General features: G+C 46.3%; 1 protein-coding gene across 5 annotated transcripts in view; it reads left to right on the top strand.

Annotated features, from left to right (window-relative positions):
* The first annotated feature begins 1,380 nt into the window (after positions 1–1,380).
* The window catches only part of LOC102936292 (UDP-glucuronosyltransferase 2A1), a 46,676-nt gene continuing 23,349 nt past the window's right edge, over positions 1,381–24,707 (top strand). Inside the window, exons 1-3 of one of the 5 annotated variants that reach the window (XM_027826596.3) lie at positions 1,381–1,465; positions 1,680–1,823; positions 6,515–7,406. In XM_027826596.3, the coding sequence (XP_027682397.2) occupies positions 6,671–7,406 (736 nt within the window). In that variant the 5' untranslated portion in view covers positions 1,381–1,465; positions 1,680–1,823; positions 6,515–6,670. Of the gene's footprint in view, positions 1,466–1,679; positions 1,824–6,514; positions 7,407–22,396; positions 23,335–24,707 lie in introns of those variants that run through there. The other 4 variants (XM_043544427.1, XM_027826595.3, XM_043544428.1 and 1 more) reach the window with 4 other exon arrangements.

Here is a 24,707-nt window from a genome sequence, read left to right as displayed (position 1 = left end):
GCTCTAATTTCCCATGGAGCAGTTTATTAAGAGGGAGATTTTCAAAAGCACCTAAAAGATTTAGAAGTACTGCTTTCATTGACTTTCACAAGGACTTTTGCTTCTAAGGGTTTGTCTACACCACAAATAAAAGTATAATTGCAACACGAGCCAGCCACTAGCTTTAATCTACCTACCTTCAGGTAAAAACAACAGTGAAGATATGGCAGCAAGGACCCCGGCGCAGGTCAGCAACTCAAGTATATACCCAGAGTCCCTGGAGGGCTTGTACCACCACATTTTCACTGCTACTGTTACCTGCACTAAAGAGATTAAAGCTAGCACTGGTATGCCTACCTGTGTTACAATCACACCTTAATTTGTGGTGTAGACGAACCCTTAATCTCTTGTCTACATAGGAAAGTTTTACCAGTTCTGTCAATAGAGTTATACAGATATAATCCCCTGTGTAGACACTTCTTATGGTATAGGAATGCCTTATCTTGATTTAACGTAAATCCCTTCCAATGCAACATAAATTAAACCAAAAAAAGACATTGTTATATCAGAATAAGTGTCTACCTGGGTTATAGTGGTATGACAATGTTGATTTAAATTCACACCATAGGTTATACTTTCCCATATAGACAAGGCCATAGCTACTGTTGAAAACCTTGCCCCACGTTCACCTTTCTGGCCTGATTTTAGTGGTAGAATGTGCCCAACATTCTGAAGGTTTTTTATAAAAGGTTGAAATTGAAATGTGATACATTAAGGTCAAAATGTTCTAAAATGGGGGGCTCCTAAGTCTGTATGAAGTGCATAAGTAAGTGTCCTGATTTTCAAAAGTGCTGCAGACCTAGCAGCTCCCACTGAAGTCAATGGGAGCTGTGAGCCACTGAGCATTTCTAAAAATCGTAAATACGAACAATAAGCCATAGTTTCTCTCTGGACTTCAGTGGGGAACTAGTGCGTGCTCAGCACCTTTGAAAATTAGGCTTTTATTTAAGGGCCAAATTTTCAGAAAAACACAGCTCCCGTTTAGGCACTTAAATGAAGTGGCCAGATTTTTTTAAAAGATTCAGCACGCAGAAGTTCCCATGGTTTTCAGTGGAGCTCCTGGGTGCTGAGCATTTTTGAGAATCTGGCCCTGATTTAGGTGCCTAAACTGAATTGACCTCTTCTGAAAATCTGGCCCCAGAAGTAGATACTTAGCACTTGAAAATCTGGCCCTATTTGGCTAGTGGAGATTGCCAGTTACGATGTTCCCACCCATACTAGAGCTGTGGAGATAATCTTTATTATTTAGTAACTGGAGCATAACAAAGCCCTAAATGATTCCACAAAATATTTCCTGGTGCAGATTGGCTCCTTATCATATTACTTTCTTCCTGTTTAAGAGCTCTATTTGGGGTAAACGTATTTAAGCTCCTTTTACTTTTGCCTGATGCACAAGTGCTGCAAGAGCTTCTAAAGGAAAGATCAGGTGAGTAGCAATGGGACAGTGTGTGCAGTGGATAATACAGTAGGTTGACATAAACTGTACTTAATTATGAAGAAAAAGAAGTAATTAGTTAAAAAATATATCAGGATGTTCCGTTAGGTAAGAGATTTTTGCATGATTTTTTTCTGCAACTTTCTGTGCAGAAGTTCCATATTTTGTTTGATTGGTGATATAATTTTATATCGACTTCTTACAGGATCATCTCGTTGAGATATTGATAGGCAAACCAAAGCCCAGACCTTGCAACTGCATCTGTGCTTGCAGGCTCCAAAGCAGGAATCTGCCTAAGAGGAACCAGTTGCCGGATTAGGACCGAAGAAATCTGCCTTCTGGTATATGTGTATGTATCATCTCTTAGGGCTTGCTTACATGGGGAAATTGACCAGAATAGCTCCCAGTTTGGGCAGTCTATTCCAAACTAAAAGTCACTTTATTCTGGAATTATTAGTGGACTTTGTGAGTGCACTGATCATTCTAGAATATAGTGATTTTTATTCTGGAATAGAGTGTCCACAGTGGAGGCTATTCCAGAGTAGCCACTGCATAATGGTAAAATTAGTTAGTGGAAAATCAGGCACTGACAGAATAGTTAATGTTACAAGGTTTGTGGTGAACTGCGTTGGGTATACAAGTGAACCCCACTTGTCTACTTAATTAGTAGCAATTGAAAAACTACCTGTCGTTTATAAGAACTAGGTATGAATTCTGATGATGATGGTAAATGATTTTGATTTGGGATACACTGTACTGTTCCAGGACACTACCTTAATTTGCTTTAGACTCATGGATTTGGGAAACTTTTGTTAATTTAAAAAGTCTGAATATGAAAAAGGCCAACATTTTCCAAATTGGGGATGTAAAGTTAGACTCCTACATCCACATTTAGGCATCTAAATAACTGGCCTGATTTTCAGAGGGTTCAAGCACCCACCACTTCTATTAGAGTCCGAGAAAGCTTCATAAGATAATTATTTAGGTACTTAAGTAGGAACTATGGGGTTGAACTTGTGGTGCCTGTGTTTTAAATGTTATGTGTGAATTACTAGTTATGCTGCATGGTATTGGGAGTAACCAATATTCATGGGTGTTTACTGGGGCTCAGAAGGACATGGCAGTCAGAAAACATTGTTAAATCAGCCTCTGTACTAGATGACTGGAGGAGAGCTAATGTAATGCCTATTTTTTAAAAAGACTGCAGAGGTGATGTTAGCAATTCCAGGCCAGTAAGTCTAACTTCAGTACTGGGCAATCCGGTCAAAATGGTAGTAGGGAACAGAATTATTAGACACACAGATGAACACAATATGTTGGGGAAGAGTCAAGATGGCTTTTGTAAAGGGAAATCATGCCTCACCAATCTATGTCTTTGAGGGTGTCAACACCCATGTGGACAAGGGTGATCCAGTTGATGTAGTATACGTGGACTTTCAGAAAGCCTTTGACAAGATCCCACACAAAAGGCTCTTAAACAAAATAAGGAGTCGTGGTAAGAGGGAAGGTCCTCTCATGGATCAGTAACTCGTTAATAGATAGGAAACAAAGGGTAGGAATAAATGTTCAGATTTCCGAATGGAAAAAGATAAATAGCAGGTCCCCTAAGGATCTGTACTGGGTCATGTGCTGTTCAACATATTCATAAATGATCTGAAAACAGGAGCAAACAATGAAGTGGCAAAATTTACAGACGTTACAAAATTCAGTGTTGATAAGTGCAAAGTAATGCACATTGGAAAACATAATCTCAAATATACATACAAAATGATGAGGTCTAAATTAGCTGTTGTCACTCAGGAAAGATCTTGGAGTCATCTTGAATAGTTCTCTAAAAACATCCGCTTAGTGTGCAGTGGCCATCAAATGTGCAGCGGCAGTCAAAAAAGCTATTGTTATATAAGGAACCATTAGGAAAGAGATAGATAATAAGACAGAAAATATCATAGTGCCACTATATAAACCCATGGTACACCACTATCTTGAAGACTGGAACTGGAAAAGGTATAGAGAAGGCCAACAAAAATGATGAACAGCTTCCGTATAAGGAGAGATTAAAAAGACTGAAACTGTTCAGCTTGGAAAAGAGATGACAAAGGGGGGATATGATAGAGGTCTATAAAATCATTACTGGTGTGGAATGGGAATAGGGAAGAGTTCTATACCCCTTAACATAACACAAGAACAAGGGGTCACACAATTATATGAATAGGCAACAGGTTTAAAACACACAAAAGGAAGTACTTCTTCACACAACACACAGTCAACCTGTGGAACTCATTGCCAGGGGATGTTGTGAAGGCCAAAAGTGTAAGTGGGTTCAAAAAAGAATTAGATAAGTTCATGGAGTATAGGTCCATCAATGGCTAAACCCAGTGGTGAGCTGGAGCCGGTTTGCACTGGTTCGCTAGAACCAGTTGTTTAAATTTAGAAGCCCTTTTAGAACCGGTTGTTCCACGAGGGACAACCGGTTCTAAAAGGGCTTCTAAATTTAACCGGCCCAAAGTGGCGCCTTAGGCGCCAACTCCACGGGTGCTCCAGCCTTGGAGCACCCAAGGGGAAAATTTAGTGGGTGCAGAGCACCCACCGGCAGCTCCCCAGCTCCCCTCCCCTCCCCTCCTCCTCCACCTCCTCCCCTGAACGCGCTGCCCCGCCCCGCTCTGCTTCTCCGCCCCGCCCCCAGGCTTCCCGTGAATCAGCTGTTCGCGCGGGAAGCCGAGGTGGGCTGAGAAGCAGGCGGTGGCTTCGCACTCAGGCCCAGGGAGGCGGAGGTGAGCTGGGGTGGGGGGGCGAGGAGGGCCGCCAGCGCCGCAGCTGGTAACCCGGGGGCTGGGGCGCAGGGGAACCGCTCCCCCGCCCCAGCTCACCTCCGCCTCCCTGGGCCTGAGCGGGAAGCTGCTGCCTGCTTCTCAGCCTTCCCTGGCTTCCCGCCAAACAGCTGATTCACGGGAAGCTGGGGGGGAGGGGGTGGGGGGGCGCGGAGAAGCAGAGCGGGGCAGTGCATTCAGGGGAGGAGGCGGAGTGGAGGTGAGGTGAGCTGGGGCCGGGCACAGGGCGGGGAGCTGCCGCTGGGTACTCTGCACCCACCAAATTTTCCCTGAGGGTGCTCCAGCCCTGGAGCACCCAGGGAGCTGGCGCCTAAGGTGCCACTTTTGATGTGATCAGTGGGGGGAGTGGCTGCTCCCCCGGCTCCTCCCTTGGCTACGCTCCCCCGCCTCTAGGAACCAGAGGGATCTGCCGGATGCTTCCTGGGAGCTGCCCTAGGTAAGCACCGCTGGGACTCCCCACCTTGCCCCCTGGCAGGTGCCTCTGGCTTTTAGGGGTGGGGTGGGCACTCACTACAGTGGCCCATGAGACCCTCCTGCCTGGTTCTGGGGGCAGTCAGGGGAGGGGGGTGGATGGGGCAGGGGTCCTGGGGGGGCGTCAAGGAACGCAGGGGAGTTGGATGGGGCAGGAGTCCTGAGGGGGCGGGGGTGGGCAACAACCCCCTCGTGGGGTGAGGAGGGAACCCGTTGTTAAGATTTTGGCAGCTCATCACTGGCTATACCTCTGAGTGCCAGAAGGTGGGACTGGATAACCAGAGGTGGATCGCTTGATAATTACCCTGTTCTTAAAAAGAAAAGGAGGACTTGTGGCACCTTAGAGACTAACCAGTTTATTTGAGCATGAGCTTTCGTGAGCTACAGCTCACTTCATCGGATGCATAGCATATCGTGGAAACTGCAGAAGACTCCTTTTCTTTTTACGAATACAGACTAACACGGCTGTTACTCTGTACCCTGTTCTGTTCATTCCCTCCAAAGCACCTGGCATTGGCCACTGTCAGAGACAGGATACTGGGCTAGATGGACCATAGGTTTGACCAGCGTGGCCATTCTTATGTCCTTACGTACACAGTGATGTGTGTTGGTAGATAGCCAAACTATCAGTGAGTAAGGTTAAGATGGATCTTAGTGTGTTTCTGCTCTTCAGGCAGCTAATAGGGATGAAGGGTGGGGGCCCAGGTTACTGTGGGAGCTGCTGCTGGCTCTCCTTAGGGAGGAGGAAGCCCTCCAGCCGCCACCACTGGTCCTTCAGTGAGCAGGCAAGGCTCGCTCCTCCCTAACCCACCACAACTGGTGCTGCCACTCATGAGACTTTGAGGGGAGGGGGCTACCCTGGCCCAGTATTCCTCTTCTATGGGTCACCCATCCTCAGGGCAGAGGACCAGGAAAGTGGTGCTCTCCCCACCAGCCTTGGAGCACATGGCAATGGGAGGCACCAGCCCCTCCTCATTGCAGAGAGCCCTTTGGGGGATTCACCAACTCTGACCCCTGCTACAGAGGCCTCTCCCCACACAAGGCTCTGTGCTGTGGTGGCCGGTTGCCTCACCATTGCCAATAAGCATTTCTTGAATAGACCTTATCACACCGCTTGTAACAGCGCCACCTTCTGGCTGCCACTAGTGTCACCACATCTTTTTTTTTAAAAGCGGGGGGCAGGGTGGGAGAAAAGAAAATATTTAGACCAAAAGAAAAACCTGTGTTAAACTAAAGGTAAAGTTGCTATGGTAAGTAACACAAACATTAGAACAAATAAATACTAATCATGTTACAGATAAAAAAGCAAACCTTCACAGTCCTGACATCATGATATGCTTTCCAGTGGCCCTGCATGGGAAAATTAACAGGAGGCCAATCATCATACTTCCCTAACAAATTGACAAGTGAAGAGCATCATGAGACATTCCATACTTACCCTCATTTCCATGATTAATATTTTTGTCTGGAAATGCCTTAGTACTGCCACCGATAAAGCCAAAGTGTTAAATTCACCCCTATGCAGAGGGATCAACACAAGGCTCATGCACTCCTTAAGTTTCATTTGAAGCCCTATTTTTGAAGACTTAACTAATGGTTAGGGTTTCTACTGGCCCTCTTTCTCCTCAGCGGAAACTAACGATTAAAAAACAAGTGGAAAGAGAAGGGTTAAACAAGAAAGAAATACCATAACCCCTTCTGTCTTTTTAATCCAGACACCTAAACTGTTCTTGTGTTTCAGGTGTATCCGTCACCATACAGGTTTGGAAAACCCACTCTTCTGGAGCATGTCTGTTCGTCGTTAGGATACTGGTCAAGTGGCTATTCCACATCACTGAGAGACTGAGAAAGTGATTGAGAGGGAAAATTTTATTCCTATCCAGTCACCAAACCCACCATGGCTTTCGCCACCAGTGTGTCAAAGAAGCACATCCAATTTATAGCCTTTCAGGTCACTCTGATAGGAACGGTCTTCTGTGGGAATGTGCTTATTTGGCATACGGAAGCCAGTCACTGGCTAAATGTTAAGATCATTATACAGGAACTGATACGCCGAGAGCACAATGTCACCATCCTAGTATCAAATGCTTCCCTCTTTATCACACCGCATGCTGAGATGTCTGAGAGGTTTGAGGTGTACCCTGTGCCCTTCGGAAAGAACTACACTGACTCCTTGATCAAGGAGATTGTGAACTTGTGGCTGTATAACAGACCAACCACACTGACCTTCTGGAAGTTCTACAAAGAGCTCGGAAAGCTGATCAGCAAAGCGAATAAGATGAATAGACAGCTGTGTGATGGTGTGCTAGCCAGCCAGGACTTAATGGCACGGCTGCAGAGGGACAAGTACGATGTGCTTCTGTCCGATCCGGTGACTATCGGTGGTGACCTAGTTGCTCTCAAACTCGGAATTCCATTTGTGTACTCTCTGCGGTTCACACCAGCCTCAACAGTGGAGAGGCATTGTGGGAAGATCCCCTCTCCGCCTTCGTATGCACCCGCAGCCTTGTCTGAGCTCACAGACCAGTTGTCATTCAGTGAAAGAATAAAAAACATAGTGTCTTACCACCTACAAGACTATGTGTTTCAGAGCTACTGGGGAGAATGGGATTCGTATTACAGTGAAATTCTAGGTAAGCATTTCACTCTTTCATTCGTATTCTCACTGTTATTTAAAGTCTTAAATGATATTACATCCAAAAATCTATGTCAGAAGAATGTTCATGTGGCAAAGACAAGCACTTAAAAGTTAGGAGGTGACAGAATTAAAGTTGCCCCATACAACATCCGTCCGGCCCCACTGTGCATCTGCATGGTCATAACTGAGCCTTGCCCCCCACCACACTGTGGCAGAGCTAGGAATAAAATTCAGCTCTCTTAGGTTCCAGTCCAGTGCCTTGACCATGGGAGAACAGCCTTTATTATTATTTATTATTATTTTATTTTATTAATTGTTATTTGTATTACTGTAGTGCCTGGGAGGGAGCCCAACTCATGGACCAGGACCCCATAGGGTGACCAGATGTCCTGATTTTATAGGGACAGTCCTGATATTTGGGGCTTTGTCTTATATAGGCTTCTATTACTCCCTACCCACTGTCCCGATTTTTCACACTTGCTCTCTGGTCACCCTGGGACCCGGTTGTGCTAGGCACTTTAAGGACCTTACAATCTAAGCTTTCCAACTGTCTGTCTCATTTACTGTCCCGCTGATGCACTCAATGAGGTAGGGGTCCTATAGAACAAATTGCATGTGATTATGTAATTAAAGTGCTTTATAATGTATACTTACAAGAGAATAGATGAGAGACCAGGGTTTTATTCCCAGCAGTGCCAGAAGTGAACTTGTGTCTCCTGTGGACTACAGTTATCCCATCTCTAAAAGAGGGCTAATGATGCTTGTTTCTCTTCCAGCACATGGACACAATGACTAGCTCAGTAATAAGGGGTGTGAGGTAACTACTAGTGCCAGGTGTTGGAAGAGGTGACACTAGAAGTCCTAGTCCCTAGCCCAGTGCTGCTCCTAGACCAAAGGATGTTTGATGGGAGTATATAAGTGTAACCCACTGGTTCAGTGCTGTTATGTGTCCCCTTCAAGTGGCTGGTCCCCATAAGATAATAAAACCTACAAGTGCTGCTAGCTAATTGAGGTAGTTACTGTTTTAGCTCATGTGGTAAAGGTCTGTACTGTGGAATTGGAGGTCCTGGGTTCAAATCCAGCTGAGAAGCAAGCAAGCACATAATATTCCCCATTCCCTCTGTGCTTTTTGTTAGGTTCAGAGGAGACCTAGTGATGAACTCAGTCAGGAACCTTCACACAATGCTTGTGAGCCATATATCCATAGATTTTTAAGGCCAGACAGATCCCTTAGTCTGACCTTTGTCTATGGATCACCAGCAGTCCCTATGGCCTTTCCATAGCTCCTAAAAAAAAAAAAAAAAGCCTAATACCTTTCTGTATTTTATGTACCAAATTTTCTTTGTGGCCCCCGGCACAAGATGTCAGCCACAAAAGCACAGGGGTAGACATTTCACCCCTCACGAAGGGTGAGCAGAAAATGTTACAATCTTTTTTTTATTTTGAAAAGAGTCAATTTTTTAGTGTGCTGTTTCTTAGGAATCCCTAGTTCAACTGACTTGAGATTCTCCCTATGAAGCCAACCCTGGCCCACGGCACAACCTGCCAACATTCAGAATGAACTGTCATTGCTGGGGCATTTTTAGAATCTTAGTTACAGCCTAAATTATAGAGAGACTACTGCCACGATGTTCTAAACAACCACCATGGATACTCTCCTTCATGAACCGCTTCCGTATTGGGTAGCATTAACATGACCCAGAACCCAAGCCATATTTTCCCCTAATGGCAAGATATGTTAACTTTGGAGGCTCTTCTGTGATATAAGGCTCAATACAGGGGTAACTGGGTGAAATTCTCTGGCTTGTGTTACATAGGAGATCAGATTAGATGCTCTAATGATCCCTTCTGGCCTTAAAATCTATGAATATAGTGAAGATGACTTTCAAGTTTTCTCTGTGTCAGTGCTACAGATCAGTTGTGGATAAACGGCTGAAGATAAAATATACTCTGCCATTCCTTTCCAGCATGGGCAAGTTGGCTGGGTGAGTGAGAGGAAAATTCAGAGGTTCTCAGTGGGTATACTGAAATCAGGCATGGCTTTGTAACCAAAGCCCATACGTACATCACAGGTTAGTTAAAACCAAGCCTCTCTTTTCAAAACAAATTATGCTTACATACACTGCATCCGGTAATAAGCAATGAGGGCACTGCAATTTCTGTCATTTCACATAGAACCCTTGTTCTGAATTGTTGTCAGTGGAGCTAATCTGTGTTGTAACACTGATAATTTACTTAAATACTAATTACATATGATCAGTGGATGACATTTTAATAGGTTTGAACTGCACCTTCAACTCCCACTGACTCCAGTACCTGACTGAGCCTCAGTGCACCTTGCAAGATTGAGCCCTTAATGCTTCAAGAAAATGAACCTCTATTGTCATATTGCAATCTTGGCAGATCACTTGACTCACCGTGGTTTCCCATAGCTATTCCATTACAATATCTGTCTGCTTCTGTAGGGGAAGAATGGACAGAGAGAATGAAAAAGGAAAGAATGATCCAAACAGTACACATAAGCTGCAATGAAAGACATTAGGGCAACAACAATGCAACTTGGCAAGCAATGAGAAATATTGCCAGGCAGAAGCTTAGAAGCTATTTTTCTCTCACAGTGAAAGGGACTTCAAGTGATTTCTTAAGTGCAGAGAAAATAGGTTACCAGGAAAAAAGCTACAGGCTTTACTAAAGACTTTAAAATCCAGTCTACGGTACGTTACTGTCACCTAGGGGCATGAAGAAGAGCATACAGCTCTTATACCAAACATCTCATTGCATAGTCTAGTTCCATTTCAGGTACTTATTTGTCCTGTGTTACTATAGTATCTGAGCATCTCACCATCTTTAATGTATTTATCCTCCCGACACCCCTGTGAGATAAGGAAGTGCTATTATCTCCACTGTACAGTGTCTGGGTCACCTCAGATCCCAGGGGGTCAGGGAAAGGAGCTCAACTCCCCTTCCCCCAAAGGAGCAGGGGCCCTCAGATCCTGGCTCACATATGTGGGGCAGGGAGAGGAGCTCAGACCCAGTGTCAGAGGGGCAGAGTCCCCCAGGTCCCAGCTTGCACGGCGGCTGAAGGAGAGGGGCCCCAGAAAAGTTAGAGCCGCTTCTAAATTAGCTGTACTACTCAGGGGAATGTTTCCTAAAAAGAGGGAACCCATTTATCAGAGGCAGATAGTAGCAACAGGCCTGTAGCTCATTCTCCAATTTCTGCCAAGGGCATTGAACTTGGAGTGCAGTTCAGGTTCAATGGCCACAGCATGCCTCCTTCAGCCACCCAATTGCTGAGAGAACAGGCTACCTGCAAACCCTTTCTTTTCAGCAGAGCCCTGGTCTTGCTGCACATGTGTATTTCATTCTCTTCAGCAGGTGGAAGTGGGTGGGCATTGTTTGCTGCCAGGGTTATTTGGCCAGCCAATAACACGGAGGAGTCCAGAAGGATCCCAAGCTGCAGACCAATTTAACCATCTGAAAGACATCCTTGATCATTGGGGATGCTGTAGAGGAGGCAAGTTCTTCAAACCATTTCCCTATTTGTGTGTGTGGTCAAACAGTGTTGCTTTAGAGCTGTTTCATTCTAAGCAGGCTAGGTGCCTAACACCCTTTGAAGCTAAGGGGAGTTAGGCACTTGTCTAAATACCACTAGGCACCTAAGCAGTTTACGCACCTATCTGCCTCATTAGGCACCTAAATATCTTTGTAAATCTGGCCCTTATCTCTGATTAAAAGTCAGTGGGTGCCTAACTCCCTGTTGTGCCCTTAGTTTTAAAATCACATGGAACAGCAAGTTCAGTGTTCACTGCTTGTACCGTCTGATAGGGGGATCTGCAAAGTTATTCCAGGCTGAATAGAATTTCCATCCAGGTTTTCCAGAAAGAGATGGGTGTTTCGTAAATCATGGGATGTTTCTTACTGACAACATGAATTTTGTATGACTCACCCTTTTAAGGCGGATCCCTGTGTGAACACAGCCTTTGTCTGCTGATTCACAGCTGCTGCAGGGATGCTACATTTGCAGTGCATCTGCAAGATATTTCTTTGCCTCTCCCTGCTGACAGAGAATGTGCTTTCTGGGAAGGTGCTGGTGTGGCCTGCAGATTACAGCCACTGGATGAATCTGAAACTGGTGACTGAAGAATTGGCAAGCATGGGCCATAACATTACAGTGCTGGTCCATTCAGCATCCCTTTCTGTCAACACTACTTCAGCTTCCGCTCTTCATTTCGAACCCATTGAGGTTGGATTTACATCTGACGGGCTGCGATCACTGTGGGAAAAATTCCTGCATTTCTGGGTCTATGAGAAAGCTCAGGTCTCCTTCTGGGAAATGCATAGCACAATGAGGAGCCTCTCGCGTAGCATTTCTCACATCCAGAGGCAGATATGTGATGGGGCAGTAAAAAGCAGGAAGCTGCTGGAAAAGCTGCGGTTGTCCCAGTATGATGTCCTTCTCTCAGACCCAGTGCTTCCCTGTGGGGAGCTGCTGGCGGAGCTGCTGAGGGTGCCATTTATCTTCACCCTGAAGTTTTCCCCAGGCTTTGCATTTGAGAGACTATGTGGTCAAATATTGACTCCTCCTTCTTATGTGCCAGCTGCCACTTCTGAACTACAAGAAAAAATGTCCTTCTTGGAGAGGACTGAAAACCTATTGCTCTACTTCATTCATGACCTTCTGCAGCTCCTGGTTTGGAAGGAATGGGACTCCTATTATAGCAGTGTATTGGGTGAGTTTCTGTAAGTACTCACCCCTATTTTTGAAAGGGATGGGTAACATAAGGTGACAAAAAATGATTGAGTGCAGGGCCAGATCCTCAGCTGGTGTAAATGGACTTCAGTGGAGTGACACTGGTTTATATGAGCTGAGTATGTGGCCTTGTCAATGTAGAGGTTTCACTGGAGGGTAAACATCTGTATATCAGAAGTAGGGAAACATAATCAACGGTCTCTTTTCTCTGAGACAGAGGAAGATATTTGATGAGTCCATGGGGCTGCCTCTCCTCTGACACTGTTGTAACTCAGGAATGACTCTACTGAAGTCAACAGAGAGACATTGGCCTAAAACAGGGATAAATGAGGTCCAGGACCCTCTGATTACAGCAGCTTCATTGAATCCATTCCGACCTCTCTCCTCCTTCCCCTTCTCAGCCAGTGACGCTGTCCATTCTGATGACGGAAGTGTGTGGCTGGAATCTCCTCTGAAGCACTTGTTGTGAAGACCTTGCAGGAATGAAGACTCCTTTTGTTATATATGTACCGTGGTGGCACACATGGCTGCTACCAGTATGTTTCACCAAACCACAACTGGCCTGGAATGCCATTGAAAGAGAATAACAAGAGGATCCATGAGTAGTTCACTTCTAATTATTTTCTTTGTCATGGTGCAGCATTTCTTTAGAGCAGGAGGAAGCCATCATGCACATGGTTTGAACATTTGCTTCCTCAGTCAGACACTTCTCGTTTCTCATGTCAAATGCAGCACGGTCCGCCTCAATTATCCAAACTAGGGTCATGTCCATCTTTGGTTAAACCAACTTTGCACATAGACAAGCCCTTACACCAGAAACTCTTCAGCTATCTGAAATCTCACTTATCTCAGTTTATTCTTGCCTTCATTACATTCAGATAATGGAGGTTGTACCTAATTTTGAGACTGCGAGATACATCTGAGAGTATATAATGCCTATGAAGGAGCTGGAGCTGATGACTGCTATTGTTCTGTTGCTCTTCTGCATGGCTTCTTCGAATAGCCTCATGAAACTGCATTTATTTTCTTTTGGTGACTACTTACAATTTTAGGTCTGATTGACAGCCTGTTGGAAAGACTCCCATTGACTTAAGGCATAAGAGGGAAACCCTTGCATGAAGAGGATTAAAGGCTGTATACTCCCTGCATAAGGGGAATTCCCAGGTGGCCAGGTCAGCTGGCTTTGGTGCCCTTTTATGCCATAGAGTGATGGAAGGAGGGCATCAAGGAGTGAGAAGAGGCCCAGGGTATTTAACCCAGCCTAATAGCCTAGAGAGAAGCAGCCAACATAGGAAACAAGACAAAGCAGACGGAAGAAAAAAACCTGGTGAAAACAGAGGCCAAAAGAATCACAGGTGAACTATCGCAAATAGAAAGGGCCTGTCCTTGTCTTCTCTAGACTTTTGTAGCTGGAGATAATTGATTGACAATTAACTTGAGGTAGTTGATTGTCAGTTAACTTGTTAACAGGTAATTAACGTTTCTAAAGGCTTAGTGTGGACACTCCCCACTGCAGACAGGCTATGCTGATCCCTAGAGAAAAGAACAAGGCCGTGTAACATGATGAAATGTGTGCCCTGTGTCCACATCAGCCTTTACAAATCTGTTAATTACCTCAAGTTAACTCCAGGTATAAAATTTGGCCTGGTCTACACCAGCGGGGGGGACTCGATCTAAGATACGCAACTTCAGCTATGAGAATAGCGTAGCTGAAGTTGACGTATCTTAGATCAAATTAGAATCACTTTCTTCGTGTCCTCGCGGGGCAGGATCAACGGCCGCCGCTCCCCCATCGAGTCTGCTTCCGCCTCTCGCCCTGATGGCATTCCGGAGTCGACAGCAGAGCGAGCAGGGATCAATTTATCGCATCTACACTAGATGCGATAAATCGATCCCCGATAGATGGATCACTACCCACATATCCAGCGGGTAGTGTAGACATGGCCATGTGAAAGCAAACCCCTAACTGTACAGACTGGCTGTAGAAGACATGCTGTCACTTTCCTGGCTCCCCTATCACAGCTCCTATAGGATCTAGCACTGGAAAACAGTTACAGAAACCCATATGCTGCAATCCAGTTGGCAATGCATTTCTTTCTTTCTCCTTAATGCTCTTTTTCCTACAGTAAGTCAATATTATTTTTCTCGAGTCCCTACTCTATCTGGTGGCTAGTTCTTTCTCTGCAGTAGGGACAGTAGCAGTTTGTAAGAAGAGCAGTAATTCATCCAGAGCAAGAATTAATGTTAGTGATTGCTCAGCAGAGGGAGTGATTGGACTCGAATCTTGTTTCCTGCTGTGGATTGAAGCAGGCGATTCATACTGTCTTATCCAGGACAGGATTTTGTGCTAGCACAGGTTGATTTTTATTGCCAAGGTATTCCCTGTACTCTGAGATAACCAAGGTTAATCGATGTTGGAAGTTTTAGAACATAACCTCCTCCGTGGGCTGTCCTCTTACGTACTGGCACCTGGATCAAAAGAAGCAGGCAAGCAAGCAGGCAGAGTGGAACAGCTTACAAGGAAACGCAGCCACATGATGTGTGGGAAGTGTATGACAGCACTCTTTTTGGTTCTGGGCTCTGGCTTGATTTCAGGGTCCTGTGGGAAGGTGCTGGTCTGGCCAGCTGATCAGTCACTGGCTCAATATAAAGTCCATTTTAGAAGAGCTCACAGACAGAGGCCATGAGGTGACTGTGCTGTTGCCTTCATTCTTTCTGGGCACAGATCCCACCAGACTTTCCCCTTTCAATTTTGAGGTGATCCCTGTGCCATTCACAAAGGAGAATATGGCGTCCCTGAAGGAAGACTTTCTCCACATGTGGCTTTATGAACTGCCCAATTTTTCATACTGGGAGACCACTTCCAGGATGTGTAACTTAATATCACAGGTGGTGTCTTATAAACAAAGCAACTTGTGATTTGGTGGTGTGGAAGGAGGAGCTGAAGATGCTGAGGGTGGCTGCCTTCGACATTCTCCTCGCAGATCCACTAGTGCTGGGTGGGGAGCTAGAAGCAGAGAAGCTTAGAGTCCCATTTGTCTGTACTTTCCAGTTCTCTATGGGGAACACAGTGGAGCGGCTATGTGGGGGGGCTTCCAGCCCCTCCTTTGTATGTGCCTGCCAACATGGGCAGCCTGACGGACAGGATGCCTTAATGGAGAGGATGAAAAACATGCTCTTTTACGCTCTTCAGGATGTTCTGTTTCACCAGGTTTTCTGGAGAGAATGGAGTCAGTACTACAGCGATGTTTTAGATAAGGCTGCTCTTGTTTGCCATGATTGTGTCTTTACTGTGGGCCGCATTGTGTGAAAGGAAGCCTAGTCCAGTGGGTGAGGATTCCAGGCACCTGGCTTCAATTTCCTGGGCCAAGTGTAGCCTGCAAACTTTTGCTGGCAATAGTGATGTCCATCAGGGCTGTGAGGAGGTGTGATCTCTGCCGACAACTGTACTGGCACTAGCCCCTAGCATAAACAAAGTTGTATCGGCAAAACTGCCCTTTTACTTGTATAGCTTGTTTTGCTTAGAGGGGCTGGAATAAGCTACACCGGAAAAGCCCAGTTTTGCTGGTATAAGCTGCGGTCTTCTAAGGAGCACTTGCCAAGCTAGCATACTGGCAAAACACTCCTAGTGTAGGCCTGGCCTAAGGCACCTTTTATATCAGTCTAACTGTGTCCGCACCAGGGGTTGTACCAGTATAGGTATTTTGGTAAAAAATCACATCCCTAACTGAAAGTACATCAATACAAAAACTGCATGGAGCCCACACCTTAATCTCTCTGTGCTTAGTTCCCCAGCTGAACATTCTTGTGACATTTCCAGCCTTGCCATGTCTCTTCACAGCTAGAAAGGGGAGTGAGAAGAAAAAGCCTTGGTCTCAGTGCCCAGCTGTGCCAACTTCCTGCTCTACATGGTGCAGCTGAGAGGGTGGGAGGCAGAGGAGAAAGGGAAAGACCCTAGGAAACTCTGCTGGTTGAAAAACACAGCTGTTTCTCTCCCCTCCATAGATTATTCCCCAGGAGAGGAAATCGGGGCCTAAAATCATTCCATCCGTTTCTTTTGGCATGATCCTATAAGGCAGCCCAACAAGTAACCACTAGGCCTTATGGTGAAAGCACTGGACTGGGGAGGCAAGAGATCTGGAGTCTAGTCCCAGCTCCGCCACAGACTACCTATGTGACCTTGGGCAAGTCACTTCACTTCTTCATGGCTCCATTTACTATGGGTAAAATAATCCTGCCTCTCTCCCATCCATTCATCATCTCGCCTGTTTAGATGGAAAGCTTTCCTGCTGTATGGTTATACAGCTCCTAGCACAATGGGGCCTGATTCTCAGTTGGGGCCTCTAGGTTCTATTGTGACACTGGTAATAAGGTGGCTCACAATAGAATCATAGAATATCAGGGTTGGAAGGGACCTCAGGAGGTCATCTAGTCCAACCCCCTGCTCAAAGCAGGACCAATCCCCAACTAAATCATCCCAGCCAGGACTTTGTCAAGCCTGACCTTAAAAATATCTAAGGAAGGAGATTCCACCACCTCCCTAGGTAACGCATTCCAGTGTTTCACCACCCTCCTAGTGAAAAACTTTTTCCTAATATCCAACCTAAATCTCCCACACTGCAACTTGAGACCATTACCCCTTGTTCTGTCATCAGCTACCACTGAGAACAGTCTAGATCCATCCTCTTTGGAACCCCCTTTCAGGTAGTTGAAAGCAGCTATCAAATCCCCCCTCATTCTTCTCTTCTGCAGACTAAACAATCCCAGTTCCCTCAGCCTCTCCTCAGAAGTCATGTGTTCCAGTCCCCTAATCATTTTTGTTGCCCTCCGCTGGACTCTTTCCAATTTTTCCACATCCTTCTGGTAGTGTGGGGCCCAAAACTGGACACAGTACTCCAGATGAGGCCTGACCAATGTCGAATAGAGGGGAACGATCACGTCCCTCGATCTGCTGGCAATGCCCCTACATATACATCCCAAAATGCCATTGGCCTTGGCAACAAGGGCACACTGTTGACTCATATCCAGCTTCTCGTCCACTGTAACCCCTAGGTCCTTTTCTGCAGAACTGCTGCCGAGCCATTCGGTCCCTAGTCTGTAGCGGTGCATGAGATTCTTCCATCCTAAGTGCAGGACTCTGCACTTGTCCTTGTTGAACCTCATCAGATTTCTTTTGGCCCAATCCTCTAATTTGTATAGGGCCCTCTGTATCCTATCCTCACCCTCCAGCGTATCTACCTCTCCTCCCAGTTTAGTGTCATCTGCAAACTTGCTGAGGGTGCAATCCACACCATCCTCCAGATCATTTATGAAGATATTGAACAAAACCGTCCCCAGGACCGACCCTTGGGGCACTCCACTTGATACCGGCTGCCAACTAGACATGAAGCCATCAATCACTACCCGTTCAGCCCGACAATCTAGTCAGCTTTCTATCCACCTTATAGTCCATTCATCCAGCCCATACTTCTTTTACTTGCTGGCAAGAATACTGTGGGAGACCGTGTCAAAAGCTTTGCTAAAGTCAAGGAACAACATGTCCACCGCTCTCCCCTCATCCACAGAGCCAGTTATCTCGTCACAGAAGGCAATTAGATTAGTCAGGCATGACTTGCCCTTGGTGAATCCATGCTGACTGTTTCTGATCACTTTCCTCTCCTCTAAGTGCTTCAGAATTGATTCCTTGAGGACCTGCTCCATGCTTTTTACAGGGACTGAGGTGAGGCTGACTGGCCTGTAGTTCCCAGGATCCTCCTTCTTCCCTCTTTTAAAGATGGGCAATACATTAGCCTTTTTCCAGTAGTCCGGGACTTCCCCCGATCGCCATGAGTTTTCAAAGATAATGGCCAGTGGCTCTGCAATCACATCCGCCAACTCCTTTAGCACTCTCGGATGCAGCGCATCCGGCCCTATGGACTTGTGCTCGTCCAGCTTTTCTAAATATTCCCAAACCACTTCTTTCTCCACAGAGGGCTGGTCACCTCCTCCCCATGCTGTGCTGCCCAGTGCAGCAGTCTGGAAGCTGACCTTGTTTGTGAAGAGAGAGGCAAAAAAAGCATTGAGTACATTAGCTTTTTCCACATCCTCTGTCACTAGGTTGCCTCCAATCTTCCACTTCTTGTCAGCTTCTTTTTTGTGTTTAAGATCAGCAAGGATTTCACTGATAAGCCAAGCTGGTTGCCTGCCATATTTACTATTCTTTCTACACATCAGGATGGTTTGTCCCTGTAACCTCAATAAGGATTCTTTAAAATACAGCCAGCTCTCCGGGACTCCTTTCCCCCTCATGTTATTCTCCCAGGGGATCCTGCCCATCAGTTCCCTGAGGGAGTCAAAGTCTGCTTTTCTGAAGTCCAGGGTCTGTATTCAGCTGCTCTCCTTTCTTCCTTGTGTCAGGATCCTGAACTCGACCATCTCATGGTCACTGCCTCCCAGGTTCCCCTCCGCTTTTGCTTCCCCTCCTAATTCTTCCCGGTTTGTGAGCAGCAGGTCAAGAAGAGCTCTGCCCCTAGTTGGTTCCTCCAGCACTTGCACCAGGAAATTGTCCCCTACACTTTCCAAAACCTTCCTGGATTGTCTGTGCATCGCTGTTTTGCTCTCCCAGCAGATATCAGGGTGATTGAAGTCTCCCATCAGAACCAGGGCCTGTGATCTAGTAACTTCTGTGAGTTGCCGGAAGAAAGCCTCGTCCACTTCATCCCCCTGGTCCGGTGGTCTATAGCAGACTCCCACCACGACATCACCCTTGTTGCTCACACTTCTAAACTTAATCCAGAGACATTCAGGTTTTTCTGCAGTTTCATACCGGAGCTCTGACCAGTCATACCACTCTCTTACATACAATGCAACTCCCTCACCTTTTCTGCCCTGCCTGTCCTTCCTGAACAGTTTATATCCATCCATGACAGTACTCCAGTCATGTGTTATCCCACCAAGTCTCTGTTATTCCAATCACATCATAATTCCTTGACTGTGCCAGGACTTCCAGTTCTCCCTGCTTGTTTCCCAGGCTTCTTGCATTTGTGTGTAGGCACTTGAGATAACTCACGGATTGTCCCTCTTTCTCAGTAAGAGGCAGGAGCCTCCCTTCTCATGCTCTCCTGCTCGTCCTTCCTCCTGGTCTCCCATGTCCCCACTTACCTCAGGGCTTTGGTCTCCTTCCCCTGGTGAACCTAGTTTAAAGCCCTCCTATCTAGGTTAGCCAGCCTGCTTGCCAAGATGCTCTTCCCTCTCTTCGTTAGGGGAGCCCATCTCTGCCTAGCACTCCTCCTTCTTGGAACACCATCCCATGGTCAAAGAATCCGAAGCCTTCTCTCCGACACCGGGAACCATTTTGAAAGTGAATTGATCAAATATAACACTCTGGGCTCTAGTTTCTATTTTGAACCTTTTTATAAGAATGACAAAATGAGGCCTGATTTCGAAAGGGGCTAAGCATATGCAGGTCCACTTGACGTAAACGGAGCTGCCAGGGCTTATCAATCAGGTCCTGACTACTCTACGTTTTCGAAGAATGTGTTTCAAAAGGCCCAGATGAAGGTGTGATCAGGGCAAATACTGCAATGAACAATAAGTAGCTAGTTATAAGTGACTAGTGCTGTTGAAATGGAGACTTTTGGGACATCACCCAGTGAAGGTGCAACATACTGAGTTTCCCAGATGAGAAGGGGTAGCAGTGGAGTTGTTGAAACATTCATCTGGTTTTGTCTTTTGAGACTGTAATCTCTTTGGGGCCCAGCCTGCTGTCCTATGTGTCTGTATAGAATCTAGCATACATCAGGAGCTGCTGTACTGCAAATAATGCTGATATGCAAAGGGGGAGAAGATAAATCATTCCCCATGTGAACTCAGGTATAAAATGGATTCATGCTGGTTTGCTTTCCCTGGTTCGATAGGCTGACGTTGCTCACCAAAAAAAAAAGAAAAAATAATTTAAACCTACTGTTATAAAGTCACTAGTTGTTTGGCTCTTTGTCTTTATGTACAAAGAGTTTAAACTGTCTTTACAAAATAAAAAATCTAGACCAAAAGAGGTTTTCAAGAGTGTGTAAGGGATGTAGGAGCACAAGCACCATTGAGGGACTTGAGCTTCTAAATCCTTCGGGTGTTTTTGAACCGCTTCCCTCCTCCCCCCCCCACCCCGGGTTCTTTATTCAAATCACCTAATTACTTTTCTAGATACCAGTCCAATTTATTATGCTCATGGTAATTGGTTGTTTATTCTATGGTAGCTCCTGTGAACCACAGTCAAGGCCCCTGTGGTAGGCCTTGTACAGATAAGTAACAGAAAAGATAAGCCCTGACTCAGAGATCTTGCAATCTGGGTGTCAGACCTGATGTGAGAGGTGGACAAAACGGATGCATGCTATTGGGAGAATGAGGTAACAATACATTGACATGAGTTCAACAGAGAAGCGAAAGTGTCAGCTTGCCATATGCCTAAGAAGTGCCAGAGAGGAGTGATTTGTTGGCATCGTGGCAGAAGTAATTAAAACTTGTTGGAGTTTGATTTTTATCAGAGTTTTGTGAAATAAACTACAGTCAATATTATGAGGAAGCCGTGCATTGACAAGGTACCTGTGTAACCCACACGCCTCCTGGGTGTGGTGTTCTGTCCCATGTGGTGAGACCACTTCGCGAGATTGAGTCTGCTCTCCAGCCTCAGCTAACAGCCACGTGGCTTTTAGCTCATGCGGTAGAGGCTCATGCATTCAGCTCCAGAGGTCCCAGGTTTGATCCTGCCTGATAACGATGGAGGGGTCTGTCAGTGTTACACCTGCTCTGAGAATGGACACTTCCACGAAACTCTCTCCTCCCAAAGGCTTAACTGGTTGATCCAGGGCATTCCTCGAATGGCAGAAGAGAACATTAAGCTGAGAGACCTGGCTCCTAACCAATTTCCCTCTTAATGATAAAAGCAGGCTCTCATGTTCAAGGTGGAGTATGTCATGGCTGCTTTATTATCTCGAAGCACTAGCAGTATCATGCTTCGCAGTGTATGCAAAAAACTTTGGCCCTGAGGGTGCCCTAGTGATGGAGTGGGGTGGGGCAGAGGTAGAGGTGATGCAGTATCCCATGGAAAGATAATACAGTGATCCATGCCCTATCCTTCAGTTGCCTTCACAGCCACCTCCTCCCAGAGCCGGCAAAGGGCTCTCTGTGGGTCCAGGGATCTGCACGCACACACAGCTGGGGTAGGGTGATTAGGATTGTCCCACCATCAGCCCTGCAGTTTCCCAGAGAAAGATAATACAGTCCCCAGCTCTATTATCATGCCGCCCCTTCCCCACTGCGTGAGACTCCCCTTACAGGAGGGATCCTGGAGACAGCCGTGTTTGGTGGGGTCCCTGTAATCCTGGCTCCACTGCACCATGACTCTGAGTCCCTCTGTGGAAGTGCGGAGGCACAGGGCTTCCATGCAGATTGCCCAGGTCTCTTGCTGATTTGGTGAGATCCACGTGGCTCCTGGGGGATCATGGGGTTAGTGGGCTGCCCCATTCTGTGTGGGGCCATCCTCCACAGAGCATCTCATGAGAACCCGTTCTCCCTTTGCTTTGCCCTGGGGGTTTTCCCATAGGGGGAGGGGCAATCTGGCCCTATGCTTTGTGTGTAATAGGTGCTGGCCCGTGTGACATGGGGGCTCTGCAGCCCTGCCCCCACCACCATGGAGAAATGGGAAGCCAGCAAGAGCACTTCACTTGGAAAGCAAGAGAAGCCGCAGCAGCAGCCAAGTGGGCAAGAACTGCGACACTGTGATGTCCTAACGCTTCCTCTGCCTGCCCGTCTCCGGGAGTGCCTCCCACCTTTGCTGATTCTCCCCAGGGACCTCCTCAGGAACTACTCCTATCACCCAGCGCGGAGGCAGAAACCAGATGACCAGTCACACACTCACATTCAGGACAAGTGTTCCCAAATGCCGCAGACCCAAGTGGGTCTGTAAAACTATTCATCAGCCAATCACAAATCATGAATAAGTTGGTGACAGTGAGTCATGATTGGTGAAAGAAAAACCAGTGATTACAGGGTCAAGTCCTGGTAATAAGGGTCTGATCCAAAGCCCACTGAAATCAGTGGAAAGACTCACATTGATTTAGTGAGCTTTGGACTGGGGTTGTAGTTTGCAATTCAGAGACTGTAATTTTCCTGCAGATCTGGAAATGCACATTGTGTAACAATAGCTGTCCAGCAGAGGGAGCAGGTTGTTTTCACTCCTGCAGGAGAATCCATCAGTTTCATTCCGGAAGGAAAATCCTAGGTGATTCAGAACAGGATTTGGTACTGGCTGAGTCTTTCGCCACATATGGTAATTTTGCACTGAAATGACCTTATTCTTCTATCAAGATCGGAGTGTTCAGGATCCAGTCTTTGTGGGCCGTGCTTAGAAGTGTTTACACAGTGGACTTTGGAACTGAACTGAGTTCCAGTGAGAGTCGCAGACGTGCAGCCATGATTTTGAAGAAGTGGCTTTTGCTGGTGCTGTGGGTTCACATGAGCTGCTGGGGCTCAGGATCATGTGGGAAGGTGCTGGTCTGGCCCACTGATGGCAGTCACTGGCTCAACATAAAACTGGTGCTGGAGGAACTCTCCCTTCGGGGCCACAATGTGACTGTCCTGGTGCCTTCAACAAGTTTGCTCGTCGATTACAATGAGTCCTCTTCCCCATTTGACTTTGAGGTCCTGCCGGTGCCCTTTACTAAGCAGACCGTGGAAGCCCTGTTGGAGGACTTCCTGCATCTGTGGATGTACGAGCTTCCCAATCTATCCTACTGGGAGGGCCTGGTGAAACTGACGGAAAGCATGGCAGTCCTTATCAGGATGATCAAGCAGACCTGTGACAGTGTCGTGCTGAACCCCGGGCTGATAGCAAAGCTCCGGCAAGCGGGGTTTGATGTCCTAATCTCAGACCCTCTTTCTCCGGGCGGTGAGCTGATAGCAGAGTTGCTTGAAATCCCTTTTGTCTATACTTTCCGGTTCTCTGAAGGGAACACAGTGGAACGGCTGTGTGGGGGGCTTCCAGCCCCACCTTCGTACGTACCTGCCAGCACGGGGAGACTGACGGACAGGATGTCCTTCATGGAGAGATTGGAAAACATGCTCTTTTATGCTCTTCAGGATGTTCTGTTTCACCAGGTTTTGTGGAGAGAATGGAGTCAGTACTACAGCGATGTTTTAGGTAAGACTGCTCTTGTTTGCCATGATTGTGTCTATACCATAACATCAAAAATGTAGGGCTGCATTTTCTAAAAGGAAGGCTAATCCAGTGGGTAGGGTGCTACCCTGGGGCTCCAGACACCTTGCTTCAACTTCATGGGCTGTTACACATTTCCTGGGTGACCTTGGGCAAGTTACATAGGGCTTGTCTGTAGGTAAATTGTACTGCGTTAGCGATACCATTGTAGCTAAAATGGTACCACCCCTGGAGTGAGGAGGGATGTGTTAAGGTGTTTATAGCAGCATCGCCTTTTCCCATGTGGAAAGGGGAATAAGTTATGAGTACAAGGCACATTTCAGTCAACATCACTGAGTCCACATTAGAGATTATACTGGTATAGCTATTTTGTTTTGTTTTTTTAAAAAAAAAAACACCCAAAACAGACCTTCATGGAAATCGATGTACTGGTTAAAAACAAACAAACACAAAATACCTGTTTAGACAAGGCCTCGGTCTCTTTCTGCCTCAGTTCCCTATCTGTATATGGGGATACTAGGACTGCATTACCTCACAGGGTGTTGTCAGGACAAATACAGTTAACATTGTGAGGTGCTGGTCAGATAAATACTCTCATAGGTTGGGTTAAACCTTGTTGAAACTGGTGGGTGTATCAGTGCCCCTCATTCTGGATAAATGTAAAAATAAAAATATATAATAATTCAACTTCTTTATGGAACCAGATAGCTGAAACAGTTAGGGGCCTCTGCCCAAAACAAAGTCACATGCAAGGCTGGAGTAGGCGTTGTCATGTGACCCACAGTGTTCCTCTGTGATCTGATAACAGTCTTAGGGGCAGGGGATTCATTGGATTGGATTGTGTCAGAGAAGCTAGGAGAAAAGGAACAGAAAGCCAAGGAGACAGCTGAACAAGCCCTGGGACTGGGAGAATGGCCCCTAGGGGGAAAAAAGCTTCTATAGCGAGCTTTTTTGAGCAGAGTGCTGGCTGGAAGACACTGCATCCTGCTGTCTGATTCCTCCTGTGTTGAAGGAAACAGGGCTTTGTGTACTCTTTACAAGTAAACAGGATTGCTTCACAGATACCTGTCTCCGTTCTCAATTTCTCTTGCTAACGGAAACAACCCACAGGACCCTGAACTTTGGTTAACCGTTCAGGACAAAACATGGGACGCAGTTTTCAGGGAGAGAGCTTGTGAGCTGGCCTTTCTGTTGAACCAAGATGGAACAAATAATGGAAGTGCTCAGAGAAATTGAAGCTGGACAAAAAGTATAACAAGGCCTAAAACAATAGGAGACTTTGCAAAAGGAATTAAAGCAGCATCTAGAGTCTTTCCAGAATAGCCTGAGGGATGAGTTGTAGGCAGAAGTGAAATCTC

The sequence above is a fragment of the Chelonia mydas genome, chromosome 4 (genome assembly GCF_015237465.2).
Source record: "Chelonia mydas isolate rCheMyd1 chromosome 4, rCheMyd1.pri.v2, whole genome shotgun sequence".
NCBI lineage: Eukaryota > Metazoa > Chordata > Testudines > Cheloniidae > Chelonia > Chelonia mydas.
This window is presented reverse-complemented; position numbering and strand designations above follow the sequence as displayed.